The 22089-nt window shown below is 44.3% G+C and overlaps 1 protein-coding gene across 5 annotated transcripts in view; it reads left to right on the top strand.

Annotated features, from left to right (window-relative positions):
* The window catches only part of SIK2 (salt inducible kinase 2), a 126512-nt gene that overhangs the window by 88661 nt on the left and 15762 nt on the right, over nucleotides 1-22089 (top strand). For all 5 annotated transcript variants that reach the window (XM_059417487.1, XM_059417451.1, XM_059417479.1 and 2 more), the window contains exons 5-8: nucleotides 13206-13330; nucleotides 13761-13884; nucleotides 15462-15682; nucleotides 17000-17152. In XM_059417487.1, coding sequence (XP_059273470.1) covers nucleotides 13206-13330; nucleotides 13761-13884; nucleotides 15462-15682; nucleotides 17000-17152 — 623 coding nt within the window. The remainder of the gene's footprint in view (nucleotides 1-13205; nucleotides 13331-13760; nucleotides 13885-15461; nucleotides 15683-16999; nucleotides 17153-22089) is intronic.

Raw genomic sequence — 22089 nt, 5'->3', positions numbered from 1 at the left:
GATGAATGCCTTGCTCTGGTATAATAAGGTTTTGAGTTACACGTGGGAGGTTAAGGGTAGAGATTATTTTGCTAATTTTTCTCCTGCCGTTTTCACAATTGTAAGAGGTTTTATATTTTATAGTCCAAGTTTATTTATTCATATGGTCAAACATTCAATCAATATTTACATGTCAGGTACTGTGCTATGCGAGGTATACAGGGGATAAAAATCCTCTGATTCTAAAAGACTAGTGGGGAGATAAGAATAATTAAAATACAATATGTTGCCCCAAAATGTATATACGAACTGCAGCAGGAATCTAGGTGAAGGAACAGCAGTCCCCCTGCAAAGTCAGGGAGGCCTCACAGGGAAGGGACTATTTGAACTTGGGCTTGGGGGTTGGATGACTTAGAAGCTTGCCAGGAAGAGAAACGGAAGTGGGATATTACACACAGGCAAACTGGAAATACCACCGATGGAAGGGAAGGAGCTTCAGACTGCTGTGGTGGGGAGCTACGGCTCAACATTGCTGGAATGTCAGATCTATAGGCACAAGGAATCGATACAGGAGGCACAGGTAGGCAAAGAGCAGAAGATGAAGGGTCTTGAACGCCATGAAAAAGATTTCAGAGTCTATTCTGTTGGTAATCGGGAGTGCAGCCTACTGAAAAATGTAGGGTGATAGGCGTGAAGGTGAACCTGGGCTATACGATTAGATTTGCGTGACGGAAGGCGATTTCTTTCTGGCGGCGGCAGAGTCAAGATGGGTAGGAGGTGGTGAGACTAAGGCAAGAACATTAATAAGGGATCTAAGGCAGAGTCCAGTTAAGAAGATGTGGGTCTGGGCTAGAGTAGCAACAATAGAGGTTGTAGGTGTGGGAGGGAGACTTACTTTTGTTAGGGTATGGAAGAAGATAAGGGGCTCGAAGCAAAAGCCTACCAAAGTTTGCAAGTGCTGGTGTTTTGTTCTAGGATTATTCAAGAGGAAGAGAGGGACACCCAGTTGAGAGGAGCTGACCGAGAAATTACTTGCTGACTAGCTAGGTTGGATACTCATTGGACTTCTAAGCTCAGAGACAAAACAACAGCCTTGGTTTGTTGCATTGGGGTATAAAATAGAGGCCAAAAGCCTCTGATTTGTGCATGTAACTGTTTTTTGGATTTTGGGGGTTTTTTAAAGATTTTTATTTATTTATTTAACAGACAGAGATCACAGGTAGGTGGAGAGGCAGGCAGAGGGGATGGAGAGAAGCAGGCTCCCCACTGAGCAGAGAGCCCGATGCGGGGCTCTATCCCAGCACCCCAGGATCATGACCTGAGCCAAAGGCAGAGGCTTTAACCCACTGAGCCACCCAGGCGCCCCAGTAACTGGTTTATTTCTATGCCATTTCCCATTAGTTTTTGCCTTGGGCATTTGAGGGAAAGCAAATAATTAATTTTTACTTACTTTAACTTTTACTTTTACTTTAATTTTAATAATTAATTTTAAATGCCAGTGTTACGTATGGTTCAGGGAGGTAATGGATTTTCCATTCTGCAGGCTATGGCTTTTTTTTTTTTTTTTTTTTTTTTTATGGGTTTTTTTAAATAAAAGTTTTTTTTTTTTTTTTTTGTTTTTTTTTTTTTTTTTTTTTGCAGGCTTTTGTTTTTTTTTTTTTTTTTTTTTTTCTAATGGGATTGCCTGAATAAAAGAGTTTTTTTAAGTTAATCTGTTTCATTCCCATTTTATATATATAAAGATTTGTATTGATTTGTCTTTTCTGTTTTGAAAGTGCACGGTATTGGTGTTTCCATAGTTTCTTATGTGTGTTCACTCCTCCCATTTGTGTGTTGTTTTTTTTCTCCTCTTCTTTTGGCCTTTCCATTGGTCTCGTTCTTCTCACTCCTGTTTGCCAGTCTTCAGAAGTGCACCGTCCTGGGACTTCTCGTTTACTTCTTGAAAGCATCTGCTGCCCTCAAATTGTCCCTCTTCAGAGAAGGCTCATGTTTTTTGAAGTCCTTAACTCTGTAGAAAGAAAGAGTTAAGAGCTCCACCTTCATATTCCTTTATCACTAAAACAAAAAACTCACAAAAGTATGTTTCCAAGGCATTCTGGGAGTCTTTTTAGGCAGAGAAAGGTTAGCAGTGTGAGTCATATGCTGTGGAAATGACAGTGTTCTGTCACTAACATCTCAAAAGAAAATGTCAAAGTAGAACACCAAAGAAGCTTGCAAACAAAATATACAGAATATTCCTTTAAGGTTATAACCAATTTTTGCCTGGCTATAATGTGTCTCCTGTAATTTTGGCATATAATATAGGTAGGTAAACTCAGTATTTCTAATGTCGTTGAGTGGTATTCACAGTGAGGTCTCTTTGACTTCAGGAAGCACAGATTCTAAGTTTCCAAGCATTATTGGTAAGTTTTTCCTCCAGGGTTACTCACTAACTGATTTTTGGGTTTTATAATTCAGTATTGATGCATTTAGTGTCATTGATTCCATACCTTACAAGTGGAGACGTGCATGTGCACACACACACACACATAGAGTACATCTTAGCCCTCAGATATCCTCTTGTCCACATTTTTCTGTCATCCTCACCACTGTTTACCTCAAATTTTAGTAAAAGTTTATTTGCTCCTAGGCAAAGTCCTGGGGATTGAAGTATTTCAAGACAAAAATTATAACAATGCAAAAAAGTTCAACTCTGCTGTCACCTCGAGGAGTTAACCCAAAACCAGAGCTTTAACTAAATATAACACAAGAAGATAATTATAAAGGCGATGAGGCTAGGAGAAAGACTAATTCTTCCTGAAAGAACAAGGGAAGTGATTTGCTAAGACTTGATTAAGAAGAAAGCATTTGTGGTGGGACCGGGGAGAGAAAAGCAAAGGGGCTGTGAGGTACAGATGGGGGCTCCAAGCAGGTAGATGAGGATATGCAAAGGCAGGCCCGAGAACTCAGATTGTGCAGGAAAGCTGTGGACCAGAGCTAGTGGGACATAAGCACCTGTGACAAATGACAGGGAAAGAGCCTGGACAGGTAGGCAGAGCTACATCATGGAGAATCTCACATGCCATCAGAAGTTTATATGTGTTTCCGTGTTTTTAAAGAATTTCTCCAGGATATTTATTTTTAATCCATAGATTTTTATAACTTTTTTTTATAGTCTTGCTTTCCTTTAAAAACATCATCTTGTGATTTGTGAGGATTCTTCTTGAATTTTAAAGAATTCTAACACATGTAAGAAAGATGGGACTCCATGGAAAAACTGCAAGAACTCATAATAAAATGCACAATTATTGCCTCAAATTATACTTTGCTTATTCTCCTTATGAATTTCTCATTAATTGCTAAATGGGCCAAATAACTGAACTACGTTAGCCATTTTGTACGTTGAAATTGAAGAGAAAGTGTAAACCAAAACTAGCTGTAAATTACAGTATTTTTCTTGGTTCATAAGACAGAAAATGGGGTAGAAGTAGCAAATGTGGTTTATTTTAGTAAGTACAGAAACATGGCTTTGAAATCATTTTCTAATTTATGCTCCTCCAGTGGATGAAGACTTCAGATACTAATGAGCCGTGGATCCGTCCATACCCGTGTGTTCATTGCCTCATTATGAGACCTCTGGCCTTTACAAAATACCAGGCAGAATGCAAAGAAATATTGGCTTTCATTCGTTGTAGTGGTTATGGTAAAATTTTCCCCTAGCTATTTTGGCTATGACCATTCAGGCATCAGCTTGAGAATAAATAGGTGAAGGACATTTAGTTTTGTTCTTCACCTTTCCTAATCTGAAATGTTTATAATAAATACTTAAAGATAAAAATGTATGAACTACTTGGAGGAAGTTTTCAGAAAATATCACCATTCAAACAAGGCTTCTACGTAAAGACCGTGGAGCGTGATAGCAGACCATGTTGGTGGGAACTCTGGCTGTGCCACGTAGCATCTGTGTGACCTTGGGCTAACTATTTATGCTCACTTAGCCTATGTTTCCATATGTATGAAACAGATTAATCTGTTTCTCAGGAGTATCACAGGGACTTGTGATAATGTTAGAGACAGGAGGCCAGCAGGTAAGAATATAGTCTCTAGAACCAGACTACCTGGCTTTGAATCGTGGTTCTGCCACTTACTGGATAGGTGACCTTGGACATGTTACCTAACATCTCTGTCCTCCGTTTCCTTATCTCTGAAGAGGGAATGATAGAAGTTCATATCTCACAGTGCTTACTAGTTAATATTTGCAAAATACTTAGAACAGTGCCTGGTACATAGTTGATGCTATTTAAGTGTTCGTTAAATAAATTGTTAAAGTCCTGGCACCATGTAAACACTCAGTAAAAGGGTAGCTATTCTTTGTATGTAATTGACTCCATGTGAAAACAAGTCCTAAAAATTCTGATTGTCATGTAACCCCCCTCACCATGTCTTTTTTTTTTTAATTTACCAAGGCCTTAACGCCTTATTAATACAAATCTCCCAAAGAGTAAGTTTATTATTTATATTCTAAATTGTCTCTACTTGATATGAATTAATTTTTTTTCAAAGAGGGACTTTACACATAATCACTGATATGTAGTAGCCTGGTAGATCTCACTTCTTTTCTGAACTGACCCATGACTTCCAAGTAACCCATCATCCCTCATTATCATTTTTAACAACCTTCGTATTCACAGAAGCCTTGAGACAGCGTTTCTGCATATATAATTCCAGTTTTGTGCCCTGGAATCAAAAAGAGGCTAGGGGAGGCTGAGAGAGGTAGTAAACTATTTGTTAGAAGTCTCCTGTTTGCTATCCTCCTGCCACTGGTATTCTGTAGAAAGAGCTCTGCGTCAGCAAGCCCAGGGAGGCCGCCTCTTTATCCTTCAAGGCCCTGAGCACCAGCAACACATTAAGCCCGGACCATGGAAGAGTGCCCAGAGAGTTTTGTTGAGTTTTGTTGAGTTTTGGTTTTCCCCTCGTCTTCTCCCTCCCTGCTGTCCTCCCCACTTGGGGCTAAGGAAGACCATTGATTGGCTCCTCAGCTCGCTGAACTCCCTTACGGCACACATCGATGCCCCCACACTGTTCAGCAGGATCACATGTCGTCTCAGCCGTGGTGACCACTCTCGTTGCCCTGCTGTGGGGTGGAGAGGGACTGACTAACGTTCGCAGGGGAGCTGCGCACCTAGCCTTTCCTTGCTGGTGGGCAACAAAGCACACAGTGACGTCAGTGCTGGCCAAGCCCTGTGCCGTTGACATAATGTGTCCGCTTCATCTCCACCACTGGCCTGCCTTTCGTTTGTCAGCTTTCATTTCCTCCTAATTGTCTTCTCTGATCCTGTGATAATAATTACAGAAGAGGTGTATCTCTCCAGCGAGACTGGGTATCTGAATTCTACTGGTAATTTTAGAAACGAGGATAAAATTAACCCTAAAGCCATCTGCTGCTCTGTAAGAGAATTTTTTAAATTATAAATTAGACATTATAAAACACTGCTGGAGATTTAAAATTGCCTTGGTGGTGTTGATTCCTAGAAGTCGTGTACTTTTTCTTAGCTTAAAGACTGGTTTTCGGGGTTTCGTTTTTTCCCTTTTCAGAAAAAGTTTATCTAATGACTTCTTCTGTTTCGTCTTTACCTCATTTAAATAAAGATCCTGTAAGTCTGTAGTAATTATACTCATTTTGCGACAGTAACAGTGACAGACTGTTTAACATCTTCTATATGTTTTTCACAACCTTTGTTTTATTCTGTTTCCTGGCTACTTGAAGAGTGGTCTGGGGACCAGCAGCATGAGCATCACTTGAAGCTTGTTAGAAATGCAGAGTATCAAGCCCAACCCTAGACCTGCTGAATCAAAATCTGCGTTTTAGCACATTGTCCAGGTTGTTTGTGTGACTGCTCGCCTTTGATCTGTTTCCTTCCAGCAAGGACAACAGAATTCTTTTGTGCTTGGTTCCCAGCAGAATCACGAGGATCAGTTCATTTACTCGGTTTAAGGTCCCGTTATTCCTAAAACAATGGACCTTTGCTAATGATATTTGGGCACAGATAACTTAGGTAATTTAGTGATGACAGTAATAACAATTAGCATTTTTGTCAGTAAGCTACAGGTCAGTCACTTTCAAAATAAGCAGACAGTAATAGCCCTTCTAGTACCGTTTTCAAATATATCCGTAGTCTGTTACTGGTTAGTTAGATAAGACGTAATTAGAGGACTCCGCTTTTGAGGCTAAGTTCATTTTCATGAGATTCCATCAACAGTGACTGAATCAATTCTGTGGTTGTGCAAACCCTCTCTTCTGTAGACCTCTTAAGCCACAAAGAAAGCAGGTGAGAGAATATGGAAATCCTGGGAAATCTCAAAACCATTGTTAAGAGTAAAACCCCTAGAGAACTTGCCTTCGTGTTAGGGGTGTGGGCACACGTCATCTCACATGAAAAGACAAGATGTCTATTCAGCACACTGTGCATTCCTGTAAAGACTGTGGATTCCTAAAATGAATGTAGGTATATATTTCTGACATTTACTTTGTAAACAATTATTTCCATCCCTAATGAAGGATGCTGTTGACATAGCATCTAATAGCGCAGAGAAGAGAAAGCCGTCTCTTGCCAAGTTCCGCTGGCAGAGGGCTAAATTAGAAAACCTCTGCTCTCTACGAATATAAAAGATTTTTCCTGGCTTTATGACAGCCTTACCTCCTGCTCTGAGTTGGACTCAACTTCTCTGGCTAGTGATATTCTTGGAACAGCTGTGATATAGTGAAAAACAAAAACAAAAAAACACCTGGCTTGCAGTTTAAAAAACCTGTATTTGAATGCTGGCTAAGCCACTCATAGCTAGCGATAACTTGGGCAAGTCATTTAACCACTTTGAGCTTCAGTTTCCTTGTCTATAAGACATGGACAGTCACAACTCACAGGGCTGTTATCACAATTAAATGAAATAATATATATTTTAAAAATACCAAGTATATAATGCCTGATCCAGTGTAGGCATGACACAAATGTTTTTTGGATTTGATGATAACTTCTAAACCATGTTGAAGGATAAATTGTCATTTGTTTCTAAAACTTCTCATGATTTCATATTGAACTTTCTTAAAATTAAGAGAATCTTTAAGAAAGATTTTTTTTCCTACTATGTTTAAGAATGTTGAAAATCATGATTGATCTGACAAACTTAAGGTGTGTTATAAGGGCAAGTTCAGTTACTCCCCACACAAATGACAAATTACTGCAGAGGAAAGAAACTTTTTTATATTCAGAATTTTGTCAGAGTTGCTCAATCTTGTATGAATAAAAATAGTATCAAAATAACATTAGACTGAACCCTGGATTGGAGTGAGAAGTATCAGTATGAATTCATGGGATTTTTAAAAATACATACACATATAGAAAGGTACAAGAATAAATATGGGGGGTGTATACATATATTTTAGCATTTGTACATATATTTCCTAACTCTCCCACTGACAGGGCCTAGAAGCAGTGACATTCAGCTACAATCAGTACATCTAGGTCCTAGTCTTGGTTCTCTGTAAAAGGAACCAAGGATCCTTGGGAAGGTGGCTGATTCCAGAGCTGCGGTAGGGAAAAGAGGAAATGAGCCTGGAACTTCTTCTGGTGCCAGAGATAAGAAAATACTGAAGATGACATTTTAAAAGGGTGAGGGCATGCTGAAAGGATACAGAAACCAACCTGAGTTGGCTCTTCATGGCCAAAGCTGGAACTATTTGAGCACCAAATAAATAATCGTACTGAATTATAACTAAGAATAAAATAAACGCTCGTGACAAATACAATGACAATATGATAAAAAATAAATGATTTAATGAATAAATGAAAGGGGAAGAAGGGCAACTAACTCTTCCTTAAAGAAGAATTATAATTAAGAAGTGTAGAAGATGTGGGGAACATTAAAACTCACCCCTAGAACACTACAGTAATCATTGCTGCAGTCAAGGTCTACCAGTGAACACTAAAGTGATGGGTGGAAAGTTCGAGAAACAGGATCCGTATAGTCTCAATGTATCTTTTCTAATGTATTAATTACAAAAGGTAAAAGAGTAACTTGACAATGGGGACACCCAGCAGAAATCACCTTAATCAAGAGATCAGGGGACCTGCCCCCACCCCAGTAATTAGACATAATACCATGCATCCCCTGATACAGTGCACTGAGAAGAGCACCTCATCTTTTGATGGTCTTCCCCAAAATCCATAATCTTTACCCAGTCATGAGGAAACACCAGGCAAAACCAGACTGAGAAACAGGCTACAAAACTTGTGACCTGTATGGTTCAGGGTGAGGGAAGGCGGAAGAATGGAGGCAGATTGGGGAAGCCTAAGGAAGCAGGACCACTGAATGCGCCGTGGAATCCAGAGCGGAGGGGCATGTTTGTGAGAAACCGGTGCTGTCTTCCTAAGGCCCGTAGCTTAGTTAATAGTACTGAGTCAGTGTTACTTTCTTAGTTTTGATCATTTTGCTAATACGGTTACAGGAAATGTTAGCATTAGGGGAAGTGAGGTTAAGGGCATAGGGAGTCCTTACTGTATTGTTCCAACTCTTCTGGAAATCTAAAATTATTGCAGAATTGACGGTTAAATAATACTGAAGTGAATCCAGCATTGCGTGGTGCAAGTTTTATGGTGGAAAACAGAACACGAAATGTCTGAGGGACACAGCAGCCATCCCTGTAGGTGTTAACTTGCAGGCCACGTATGAGGTTGGGCTGGTGTTTCGTTTCCAGCAAGGCCAGGCTGGACCAGAGGAGGCTGCCCAAGTTCCTGTCTTCCTAATGGTTTCCCGAAGTCAGATGATAACATTGGGGTCTTCTGTTATCCTCTGTCACTGGGAGGCACTCGTCTGTGTTCGCACAGTGGTTGACACACGTACGCATTCGTCGGTTCAGTGGAGGAATGAATTTGGTTGGCACAGTGAACACTAACCCCTGCATTTGAATAGAAGGCGGTAAATCCTGCCCGGCCGCTTCCATGTCACTTCGCTCTCGCTCACCTCTCACGTCCTTCAGATGCTGTTAAGCAGAAAGCTGCAGACTGGGGCGCCTGGGTGGCTCAGCGGGTTAAGCCTCTGCCTTCGGCTCAGGTCATGATCTCAGGGTCCTGGGATCGAGCCCCACATGGGGCTGTCTGCTCAGCTGGGAGCCGGCTTCCCTTCCTCTCTCTCTGCCTACTTGTGGTCTCTGTCAAATAAATAAATAAAAATTTAAAAAAAAAAAAAAAGGAAGCTGCAGACTGTGAATAAAGCACATTCACCAGGTTCCTGTGAAGAAATAAAAGGGCTTTTATTTTTAAGTGCCTTTCCATTGCCGCTTGTTAAATCTGACAATTATTAACTTGCTCAAAATAGCTGCGTATCCCGCTGCCAGGGAAGGACACAAAGGTGGCGGCGCACCGGGAGGGCTCTTCGCCACACTCACTCTCTAGCCCCGGTCTTCCGTCTTCACCGACATACTAAATGTCTACCCTCACTTTCTCCTACAGTAAGGAGCCCTCGTGGGTTTTTAAGAAGAAATCCTCTTTAGAGAGCTTAGATCCACTTCTGGTCCGCGGTAAGCACTTGGGAAAGAGAAGATGACAGCATAGTCATTGCAGCAAACCTTTACTCAGCAGCCGCTGTCTACAGCCCTCATGCTAAGTGCTGGGAGGACAGATGTGTATCATTTCTCCCTTCCCTTCTCTCAAGAAATGCAGTCTGATGGGGAAAATTGATAAGTAAAACAGTACGAAAAATTGCTCTTTTCCTCTCGAGTAGCTTACTCAGTATGTTTCAGTAGCATGCCTACGGCATTATATAATATCTACTTACAAGTGTACTTGTCTGCGTATTCCCATTCATTGTCAGTAACTCACATTCACAATAATGTGATAAAGTAGATATTGTCCCCATTTTGCAAATGAGGAGATCAAGGCTCTAAGAAGTAACTTGCCCAAGGTCACACATTTGCCCAAGCTCAGTAGACAACCCAGGATTTGATCCTAATCTACTTGACTCCAAAGTCTTCCTTAATCCATACCTCATAGGATTACAAATACAATGCTTAGTTGCTTTGACAAGGTTATAGAAGACATCTGGGGACGCCTGCGTGGCTCCATCATTTAAGTGTCTGACTCTCAGTCTCCGCTTGGGTCTTAATCTCAGGGCCGTGGAGTTCAAGTCCCACATCAGGCTTCACACTGGACATGGATGGAGCCTACTTAGTAGTAATAATAAATAATGACATCTGCATGTATGCTACTGTAATAGCTCTGGTGAACCTATTGTCTTTTGGCATTTCTTTCAATGTTGCTACTGGCTCGAGTTTTATTTTCTTCAATTCCCTACAGGAAGCAGAAACAAACATCTACTTAGTACCACTCTCCTTATATGTTAACAGGCACTTTCCTTGTCTTGTGTCTTGTGTAAAGCCACAGTTGAGACTGTACCAGAGGCACAGCTCTGCTCTCCTAGCTCTTGCTCTCTTCTTGCCTGTAAGGTGCACCAGTGAGAGCCTCTGTAGTAAGGAGACCAGGCCACCAGGCCCTGTCACTCCTTTGAGATGACACTTTCCACCAGATTCCAGGGAAGGCCAGATTGTAGGAGTTCCACAATGGTTCTTGAGATATTAAAACTTCACAGTGCTATTTGGAGGGTACCCTCAACTTACGTGAGCTAAAACTCACCCTGGGATGATGGTTTAAAGGACAGCAATTATTGGACCTACTTCAGGATCTCCAAACACACATCTTAGAGCTTCTGGTGCTTGTCTGTGTGAGTGAAATTAACATTTTCCTCTTCGAATGTTATTTGAACATCTAGTCCTTGACTCATTGGAGAGTATAGTTTTTCTAGAAAATTAGAAATGCGCATTGATGAGGATAGATGGGTTACGACGTCATACAGGTGGTTAGTCGTGGAGGTGGACTTGAGAGGGCGAGGCCTCTCCGACGGTTCTTTTGTAAGCAGAGTGTAGGACTGAGCTGTGGTCCCGTTATGAAGGGAGAGGCTGTCATTGCCTCCTCCTCCTGGGTGCCAGGGGCAGAGCCGGTGTTGTTCCACCAGGTGTAGACGGTGCCTGAGGCTCTTCCCCACATGCACCCTCAGTTGTCTTCTGAACCCTCAGGGTTCTCTGCACTTCTCTGCCCTTCCTGTACACGTCCTTGAAGTATCACCTCCTGCAGGGCAGTAGTTGATAATGATGGCTTCGCCGAAGAGGGGAGCTGACACTTGACATCTGTGCCCAGGCACGCTACGTGTTCAGTCTCCTTTCACCCTCACAGCACCCTGTCTGGGTGGGTGGATCGTCACTACATTTATAGATATCGAAACTTGGGTTCGGGGAAGTTAAGCCATCTACCAAGGCGACCTGCAGCTAGAAAAGTGGGAAAACTGCTTCAGTTCCCAGAACTTAAGAGACTGTACCCTGCCGCGAGGCTGTGGTGTTGGGAAGGGGACTGCTCTCGCAGTCATTACTGCTTGCCACCAGCGTGCATGTCCGTGAGCTACGAGAACGCTTCGCCGACAGCGTGCCGTGTGCCATAGTCTCAAGGGGTGACTCGAGTGCGGGTCTATGTCACCTCACTGACCCTCACGACAGCTCAGCGACTGCAGGTGGTTATTCAGCTTTACACATGGGGACACCAAGGCTCAGAGACTGACACAAAGTCACTTAGCCAGTGAGTCTGGAGCTGGCAGTTTGATCCACTCCTCTTAGAACACTTTTACCTTGTTTTTTGAAGATTGATTCGTTCTAGAGAGAGAGAATGTGCACAAGTGGGTAGGGGCAGAGGGAGAGGAGGAGAGAGAGTCTCAAGCACAGCCCAATGCGGGCCTCATCTCAGGACCCCGAGATCATGACCTGCGCTGAAATCAAGAGTCGGGCTCTCAACTAGTTGTGGCACCAGGCGCCCCTTGGGACACCTCTGAAGCTCACTGTCCAAGCGGCACCGGCTACTAGCTGGGAGTAGAGCCCATTTCCGTCACGAAGGCCGTGTTCTCCTGCCAGGAATGTTTACAACAACATAAGATGATACTCGTGTAACTTAAAAAATAGTAGGAATTTGTGTCCTCAATAAGAGTATCAGACTAGGTGAGCACTTAGCAAAAGGGCACAAGCTTGCATTTCTACCAGAACTCCCTGAAATTTGTCTTCTGGAATTTCCCTGCACAGAGAGGGCATCTGAGTACGGTGTTTCCAGAGTGCTCGCTGTGTGTCAGAGCTGCAGACTCAGTGTGACTAATGTCGTAAAAGGAAGACCATTGACTCTTGCGAGGTGTAATGCCACTGCAGCCCGTCACTGAGTGAATGAGGGATGCTGGTGAGGGGGGGCTGTGGCTGGCAGGCCGGAGAGCGACACCTGGTAACCAGCTGTCCAGACGCGTAGCTGCCCAAATCAGAATGCGTGGGCCAGCACGTAGGGAACCGTTACTCAGTTGCCTTAAAAGGTTTTTGTCTTGCTACTCTGGGTAACGGCTGTAAGAGCAGCCAGTCACTCAGTTGTGTTTAGGGAAAATCTTAAAATTTTACTCATTTGCTTATTCCTTATAGACTACAAAAGATAAAGAGTTCTTGGGGTGCTTGGCTGGCTTGGTAAAGTATGTGGCTCTTGATCTCGGGGTCATGAGGTCAAACCCCATGTTGGGCATAGAGCTCATGGAAAAAAAATTTTTTTTAATTAAAAAAAATGAAGAACTAGGGGCGCCTGGGTGGCTCAGTGGGTTAAAGCCTCTGCCTTCAGCTCAGGTCATGATCCCAGAGTCCTGGGATCCAGACCGGCATCCAGTTCTGTGCTCAGCAGGGAGCCTGCTTCCCTTCCTCTCTCTGCCTGCCTCTCTGCCTACCTGTGATCTCTGTCTGTCAAATAAATAAATAAAATCTTTTTTAAAAAAAATGAAGAACTCTTAATCATGGAGTAATTGAAATTCTATAATTTCCTAATTCAAGTTGGTTGTCCACACCAATGGATCTTCTTTCAGCCTTAAAAATACGTGATCTATAAAGTCTTTTACCAGCCTCTCACTCATTCTCTTTGAGAAGAAAACTTCATTTATTTATATATTCATTCAACAAATACCTATGAAATACTTGATATCTTCTAGTCATTGTGCTCAGAGCCAGGGACAAGGCCCAAGGTAGACGCCGTAGCAGGTGCTGCTGTCGATACAGCATCTTGTAAAATTTATTACAAGATGTGCAGTGTGATTGAGAATATAGATGAAAGTAACATTTATTTCCATCCCAATAGATTTCGGTTTTGGAAATTTCTTTAAAAGTGGCGAACTGCTGGCAACCTGGTGTGGCAGCCCCCCTTACGCAGCCCCGGAGGTCTTTGAAGGGCAGCAGTACGAGGGACCGCAGCTGGATATCTGGGTACCTCTTTGCTTTGTTGTGTTAAATGCATCTCTAGCGGTAATAACTGGAACTCTGGCCCATCTTTGAAGCTCTTGGTACTTAACACAGAGGTAGCATTTCCCTGTCCACTGGACTGTAATTAGAGCATTTTTGAATGGGGTTCTGGGAAGAACTGCTTGGGACAGATGATATTACTTTAATATCAGCAATAATTTAAAGTTAAGTAGTCATCAAAATGATTAAATTCAGATCTTTGAAAATATTTATTATAGGGTATTTTATTGCAATAGAGTGTTAGTTTTGCTTTGTTTTGCTTTGAAATTCTGAGAAAATAGTAAATCCAAATGGGGTTTTTCAGCCCATACGATTTTAAGGGCCCTGGGGATGTTGAGGGGAACAGTGTTTAAAGTCCTCAGTGGGAAAGTGACTGCGTTGTTTTCTTCCCTAGAGCATGGGAGTTGTGCTTTACGTCCTTGTCTGTGGAGCTCTGCCTTTTGATGGACCAACTCTTCCAATTTTGAGGCAGAGAGTTTTAGAAGGAAGATTCCGGATTCCGTATTTCATGTCAGAAGGTAACCTGTTTGTCTTATTACACTTGTACTTTACAGGATTTGTGCTCCGAATGAAACGCCTCAGTGAAGGCTTTCCTTGTTCTAAGAGTTTGGGCGCCAAAGTGACTGAGTCACTTGAGAAGCCATAGAAATAAGCAGCCCCTCCGTGTAGGTGAGAGAGCTGTAGCCTTCCTGCTTGTAACTGAAAACGGAAAGCTTTCCAGGTTAAGCACGGCAAGTCTTCACATGTATTCTGGGTCTATAAATGTCCCCGGTTTATTTTAGACTTAGAGAAGCACCGTGTAGATAGGTTCACAACCATTTTACTCTAAGCATGAAATAGATTTTCCTGTATCCTTTGGTGAGAAGTTGCAAAATTAGGTTTTTTGATTGAATTAAAAACTGGCGAGCTGTCAGATCAAGATGCCAGGCCCCGGCCCATCTTGGATTAGCTTGTTCCGTGCAACCTTGGGTTTTGGTTGTCATCCTTAACTCTTTCATTCCTAGTGACGGTAGAAATACAGCTCTCTGGTAGTTGGGAGTGTAGACTTTAGAGCCAGGCTGCCTGGTTTTGATCCCGAGTTCACCACTTACGGGCAGTCTGCCCTTGACAAGTTCGTCCCCTCTCAGTGCTTCCGAGTCCTCTGTCTGCAGCATGGGAAGAGCAGCGCTGCCTGGTCCCAGCGCTGTGAGGCTGAACGGAGGCACTCTGTGTCCAGCACCTTGCATGGTGCCTGGCACATCGCAGAGGGTATGAGGCTCACTTCTGTGGGGTGGTAGAGGGCATGGTGGTGTCTGCCCCGAGAATAAGTTGGTGCCCGAGTCCCAGCCGTGCAGTTTTTGTGATATAATCAGAAGTAACTAATGCTTCGTGTGCGTTTCTCTTAGCTGCGCTGACTGGAGAAGAGCAGCAGGGCCGCGGGAGGGCGGCCTCACACACACAGCCCCACAGAGGTGCAGCAGCCTCACAAGGGCCCGGGGCTCCGTGGGCGCTCCTTGTAGCGGGAAGCTGGCTTTTGTCTTCAGCTGAACCTAAGGCTGTGTCTAGATCTTTTCACTCGAGAAATTTGATAGAAAGTTTCATTTAGCACCAAACTGAACAGACCTACACCCTCCTGATTTATCTTTCTTTCTTTCTGTCTGTCTGTCTTTCTTTCTGTCTTTCTTTCTTTTTTAAGATTTTACCCATTTATTTGACAGAGATCACAAGTAGGCAGAGAGACAGGCAGAGAGGGGAGGAAGCAGGCTCCCCGCTGAGCAGAGAGCCCAATGTGGGGCTCGATCCCAGGACCCTGGGATCATGACCCGAGCCAAAGGCAGAGGCTTAACCCACTGAGCCACCCAGGCACTCCCCCGCTCCTGATTTTCTGAAGTACTCATTCATGGTGGCGGTTACTTTTGTGTCAGCATTCACCATGGGAACCTGACCGCTACAGCTGGCTTTCATGTGTTCCTTTATTCGTTTGACCTTCTGCTTTCCAGTGGGCACTGTGGAGGACACAGAGATTAATGCCATTGTGCAGAGTCACATGAGTCAAGCCAGTACCCGGAAGTGCAAGGTGATTTACCTGACTTTCATAACATTGTGTTTTCCGTAGATTGTGAGCACCTTATTCGAAGGATGCTGGTGCTGGACCCATCCAAACGGCTAACGATAGCTCAAATCAAGGAGCATAAATGGATGCTCGTAGAAGTTCCTGTACAGAGACCTGTTCTCTATCCACAAGGGCAAGAAAATGAGCCATCCATTGGGGAATTTAATGAACAGGTTCTGCGACTGATGCACAGCCTTGGAATAGATCAGCAGAAAACCATCGAGGTAAAGTGACCAGAGATTTGACTGACGGTCTTTTGGCACAGCCACCCCCGCACATGGGCATTTATATGGGATTGGGGAAAGACAAAGACGGAAACTTATCAAAGTAGACAATTTCTTTTAAGATGAAGCATGAAGTTTCATCCAGGGCGTGAGCTAGTCTATATGGATCATAGATGTACAGCTCGGGAACAAGGCTGAGGGCTGACCGGGAAGCAGGGAGAGCCCGCATCGTGTTTAGGAAAGCCAGAGGCTGAGCGGTCAGAAACAGGTGGATTCCAGAATCGGAATACTCCAGGTCGTAGAAAGGAGAGGGCTGTGAGCCTGGGAAACTCCCCCTCACTTTTATTTCTGTCCGTTAAGTAGTTAACGTATTCCTAGGAGAAACACATTTATTACCTCCACAGCAGTGCTCTCATGGAGCATAACGCGAAAGAATACAAAATACCTCTTGTGAACTTCAAGTGCTCCAAGCCGTGCTGCGGCAATGAAGCCAGGCTGGCTCCCCTGCTCAGCTCGTCCCGCGCTCAGTGGCCTTTCTGTCCCCGCCACGAAGCAGATCTAGGACGCAGCTGGGAGGGCAGCCTACGGGCCCTGCTTCCTGCCTGGCGTGCTCTGAACCTGGAGCGCCCTGCGGGGCAGCCTTGCGGACAATTCAGTGGGATTAGAAGCCAGGGAGCAGCTGTTCCTGCATTCTGCTGGGACCCTGGGAAAGCTGGCCAGCGAGGGATGTGAAAAATTGGGAAGCAACTTTATTTTCAAGGCTTCAGGAGGGTGGAACCACAAAAACAAGAGGAAAAAATTACCTAAGAACGGAGACACGGCGTCTCTCCATCCAGCCTCCCAGTGTTACCCTCCAGCCCAAAAGAACACCAGAAATTTCCCCAAAGACTTTAATCATTCACTGCAGAGTTTGCAACAGTTGGGACTTGTGTTGAAGTTAGGGAATTCGAGCTTGTGGGCCCAGGTTGTAAGCGACCGTACCCCGTAGTCACAGCTCAGGGTTGGGACCGTGTGGCAGCTCTGGGAACTTGTGACCTGAGACAGCGGTGGCATTTTTCCTGCACGCAGAAAAGCAAGTACAGCCTGTTACTGTGAAAGGGCCAGTCACTTAGAGGCCTCAGCCTTCCTGTAGTCAGTTCTGGAAACTCAGAACTGTCTGTCTTCCTCCTGAATTCTGGAACAGCTTTCATTCTAGACACACTTCGTTCGCTACTCTGTCTTCAGGAACACATGATTTCTCCTGCTTTTTCAGAAAGCTGTAGCTCACCACACTGGTCCTTATGCTTCTCCGCCTTCGGCACTTGCTTTCTCTTTCAGTCTTTGCAGAACAAGAGCTACAACCACTTTGCTGCCATTTATTACTTGTTGGTGGAGCGCCTGAAATCACACCGGAGCAGTTTTCCCGTGGAGCAGAGACTCGATGCCCGCCAACGGCGGCCCAGCACCGTGGCTGAACAGACCGTTGCCAAGGTAACGCCGCATTAGCCCGTGGTCTCATCTTGCAGGTGCCTGTTCCCAGGTTTGACACATTCTCCATCTTGTCGTACAACAACGGGTTAGGATCTCATCTACAAGCGGTTCTTCTGTAAGGTTTCTACCCGTCACTTCCTAGATCCTCAAATGTTTTAGCATCTTCCTATTTCTTTTCTTTTTTAAGATTTTATTTCTCTATTCTACAGAGAGAGAGACAGAGCACAAGCATGAGCAGGGGGCAGAGGAGGCAGAGGGAGAGGGAGAGGCAGACTCCCCGCTGAGCAGGGAGCCCAATGTGGGGCTCGATCCCAAGATCCTGAAATCATGACCTTAACCAACTGAGCCACCCAGGTGTCCCTGCATCTTCCTGTTTCTAAGGATTAATCTTATTTCAAACAGGTTTTTTTTCCTTTAGAAAAAGAGTTTTCTCATCTTTAATCATTGACTGATGGTGAGAATCAATATAACTGGCCTGTACACTCGATTCCACTTAACAAATTTTTACTGAGATTTAGCCTATGCAAGCTTCTGTTCTTAGGCATGATAAGGGATGGGCTGCATAAAACTCGGACATGGCCCTCAGAGATCAGAGACGTGACAGTGTAAAAGCAAAGTAAGACATCACATAAATAACCACCATTCCAAACAGAGAAAGGTAAATGTGGGAGAACCAGCACGGGCAAACAGGAGGGCGACACATGCGCCTAGGAGAGGCTTCGTGGGAGAGTTGGCATTTCCGACGGAGCTCAGATCTTCAGGGATGTGTAGGCCTCTGCTGGGGAGAGGCAGGAGTTGAAGGCATTGTGCGTAGGCAGCAGAAGCACTCAGTGGGCAGGCGTAGGGAGCTGACCTGAAGCGCACAGGGAAACGAAGAAGTTGGCATGGGGAGCTGAAGCCGTGCCATGAAGGGCTTCGGATGCCAAGGGAGGGAGTTGACGTACAGTTCAGGAAATACCGCAGAACGACTGGAGATGGATATGATACAGTCATACCCAGGCTTTACGTGGACTCCTCTGTGACATCAGGACAGGGAAGAGAAGAGCGTAGGGGAAAGCAGTGAGGAGCTTGGGTAACGCGGTGCTGGCGGGTGCAGAATGGAGGGGTGAGCGCAGGGTCACCTCGGGCGGACTCCGGATGTACCCAGCGGTGGCTGGCGGAGGCAGCGCAACTCACTGCTCAACACAAGTGCTCCGGAGCCAGCCCCGATTCAGCCCTTGCCTGCTGCCTGACCTTCGGGAAGTTCCTTCAGGCCTTTCTGTGCCTCAGTTTCCCAAACTATAAAATGGGGGAAATTGAAGAACGTTCTAATGTTTGAATTAGTTGATAACTGTGCAACACTTAGAATGTGCCCACACGTGTCAGTTCTATAAAGTAAGATGGAAACGTTGGGGAGGAAGGGACAGCAGTGACTTAGAGATGACTCTGTTCCCGGGCCCGAGGCTGGGAGAGTAAGTGGTGGTGCTGACTTGGTTACTTGAAACGAAGAATAGATCTGGATCCCAGGACGGGGGCTGAGGCCAAAGGGAGTCGGAAAATCATCTATGTAGAGGTTGAGAAGAGGCATGTGGTTCATTCGTACAATCCATTAGGACTTCCTCCACTTTTGTGAGTGCTTACTTTGTGTCAAGGGCAAGGAAGAGCAGAGAAGTTCTGACTTTTTGTATTTTGTGTTTGGCAGTTTTATAAAGTTTATAGGCGTTACTAGAATTTTGCATTGGCTTCTACAGAACATGGGCGGGGGAGGGGGGGAAACCAAAGGATTAACATCTTGATTTTAGTAAGCAAATGGTATACACTGTTACACACACTTTAACGTACGAAACAATGTGAATATTGACACTAACGTGAGCAACGCATGGAGAAAGTTCAGGTCTTTGGATTAGAGTGTCTTGGAGCAGTTGGAGTCCTTCAGTGATCAATCGTATTGCTTTCAAGAGAGGAGGGGATAAAATGAGAACTCCTCGGTTGGGTTAGTGAAAGTGAGATGCAGTGATACCCCTTCCCTCTGGAAAACGGTGCCAGGCAGAAGGACAAGAAGCAAGAAAGCCCCCAGTGCTCACGGGCTTTCCCTCCCAGTTGTCTTTATTCTTGTTCATATTACGCAAGCAGGGATATGGAGTTACATACATGATCAACCCCGGGCTCATGCACATTACTGCACATGATTGCCTTTCTTCTCCAAGCGGGAAGCAGATTCCCTGGGAGAGCTCAAATTATGTGAAATTCGGCTGAGAGTTCAGAGGTATAACATGTCTTCCTGTGTTTGATAATCTGTTTTATTACCAACCACCACATGAATTCTTCTCCTGTTACGTATTGACCTAAGTTGTCATAGAAAGCTCCTTACTGGGACTTAAAAATGTGTCTCATTCAAGTAGAGTCTTCAGGTCCCTTCGCAGTCTTGTCTAGAGAGCCTCCGGGTGCTTGGGAGCAGCCCTGGGACTGGAGAAGGCGCCCCTCCCCTGAGAGTCCACACTTGGGTGTGGTTGAACCTGCAGAGAAATGGCTTTCTCTCCGCTTCAAGCTGAGTAGCACCTTCTCGCTTTAGTTCTTTGTTCTGCTGTTGGCTTGAACAGTGCAGAGCCCGCATTAGTTGGTAGAGCCGTAGGAAATTGGGGAGGTAACGTGATCCCGTGCAAAGATCACATGAGCTGTGGAATCACGCAGACCTTGGGTTCCAAACTGAGCTGAGCGACTGGCCGGCCAGCCTCTGTCGCTCAGTGTCCTTAAATATAAAAGGGAAATAGCGATGCCCCCTTCATAAGTTTGCTACAGAGATAAAATCCGGCAACTTACTGCAGGAGCTTAGCTCAGCAGATGGAGCGCTTCTGTGCCGGGCTCAGTCTCCCTGCCGCCGCCGCGTCCGTTTTCCAGGACGGATGGTCCCAGTGAGAAAGGACCATTATTACTATCGAGAAGACGGTGAGAGCCCTGTCTCAGAATGATTCCGAGTACTTCTGTTTGCCATATGCTATGTAAGAAGTATTACCTCTAGTTGACTGCAGACAACTGTTTAGAAGAAATACCTGTCATGCCTGCTCTCACGAACCCCAGCTGCTAGCCCTTCCACCGCCGGTTTCTACGGCTGCAGGCGGACCGGGGTGAGCGGTCATCCCAGCTGCTCTGGAACTACTGACCAGAGCCTGCCCTCTACAGCTGTAAGAAAAAGCATTGTGTGGTTGGCCCCAAGGTACCACAGCCTTGGGGATGGTGCTTAAACCTTAAAAGGTTATTTTCCCACAGTTCTGGACACTGGAAGTCCAAGGTCAAGGTGCCAGCAAGATGAACTTCTGGTGAGAACTCTCAGCTGCCTACTCAGTGTGCCCTCACATAGCCTTTCCTCTGCACATGCAGAGAGAGAGATGTCTGGTGTCTCACCCCTTCTTAGCGGGACACTAGTCCTGTCAGATTGGGAGCCCACCCTTAGGACTTCGTATTTCCTTATTACCTCCTGAAAGGCTCTCTGTCCAAATACAGTTGCACTGGGGGTTAGGGCTTTAACACACAGATGGAAGGGGTGTGGCAGCACACAATTCTGTCCCTAACCAGCACATTCCTATTGGAGCAGTAAAGATTTTCCCATGGGATAAAACAGTATTTTCTTCATAACGGTTATTCTAAAAAATGCAAAATCAGAAGAAGACAAATGCAAAATCAGATTCCAGACAATAAATGCATGGTCTAAAAAGTCATTACAATTAATTAAAGGACTCACGCCCCGGTCTGTGGAGGAGAGAAGCTACAATCATACCAATATCGTTCCTTTTTGTTTGAATTTAAAACTCACCACCGTATGTCCCTTCAAGTGATCATAGCAGGGGAAAAAATAGGCCATTCCTCTGCCTTTTAGACACTAGCATAGTCCTTCAGATGTTTGGCAGTGTCCATTGTGTGGACGTGAGCATGGTCTATGACCACTCTTGAAGAAACAAGTGAGGTCAGCTTCCTTGGGATGTTAATCGTCCATCTGTGCATTAAAATGACATACTCTCTAGTCCACACTCCAGTGCAGAGCAGGCCATTTGACTATTTTCATCCTACCTTGTTCCAGAGAGACTCCTTTAATCCCTTCAGTGATTGCAAGAATCCAAAACAAAACAGAACAAAACAACAACCAAAAAACCACCTATCATTCTGTTTCCTCTGAAGTGGTTGTCACCATCGAATGTGCTCCTCCTCTCACCCTAGCAGGCTCACAGTAAGTTGTTGCTGTAGCCCAGGCTGGACATGAAATTTGTCAAGGAAAATGTGTCACACTTGGTCTGGCATAGCATGACCCTGCCATTTAACGGTCACAGCTGATAGAGGGCAGAAACGGAGAAGGAACAGCTCACCCTAGTTATCACGTCAGTACCTCATTTCCAGTGCAATATCTTTAAATAATGCTTTGCCCTAATAATTTAAAGTATTTTGCATATGAGCAGCAGCCCAATAAATTTGGGAACCAGAAATTAAAGTTCAGCTCTATCCTTTGATTGAAAAGCTGATGATAAGGGTAAGAAGAACACATGAAATATACTTTATTGGAAACTTTACATTCTACATTATGACATGAGGACTTAAAAAATTAATGACTTAAAATTAATGAGGACTTAAAAAATTAATGACTTAAAATTAAATGACTAACACTTGAAAGGAAAAAGGAGCTATTTAGCCTCAAAAGTAGCCCAGGAAATAAGAGTGAAGAATGAGGATGTAAGAAAAGCCTTTTCTTTATCATGCTCAGTGTTGTTCACAGTGTACTTTTTTTTTCTGATTTTACCATCCATATGATACAACACTTGGCTATTGCTACTTTATTCCTTGTCTCACACAGCATATCTAATGATGTTAATGTTGGACTGCACCAAACATAAGGTATATTCTAAATATATTCAAAGTATATTCAAATAGAAGGTACATTTCTAATGCACCCCCCATTGTCGAAAACCATC

The sequence above is a fragment of the Mustela nigripes genome, chromosome 1 (assembly GCF_022355385.1).
Source record: "Mustela nigripes isolate SB6536 chromosome 1, MUSNIG.SB6536, whole genome shotgun sequence".
Classification (NCBI taxonomy): Eukaryota; Metazoa; Chordata; class Mammalia; order Carnivora; family Mustelidae; genus Mustela; species Mustela nigripes.
The sequence above is the reverse complement of the archived record's forward strand: the minus strand, read 5'-3'. Positions and strand labels throughout refer to the sequence as shown.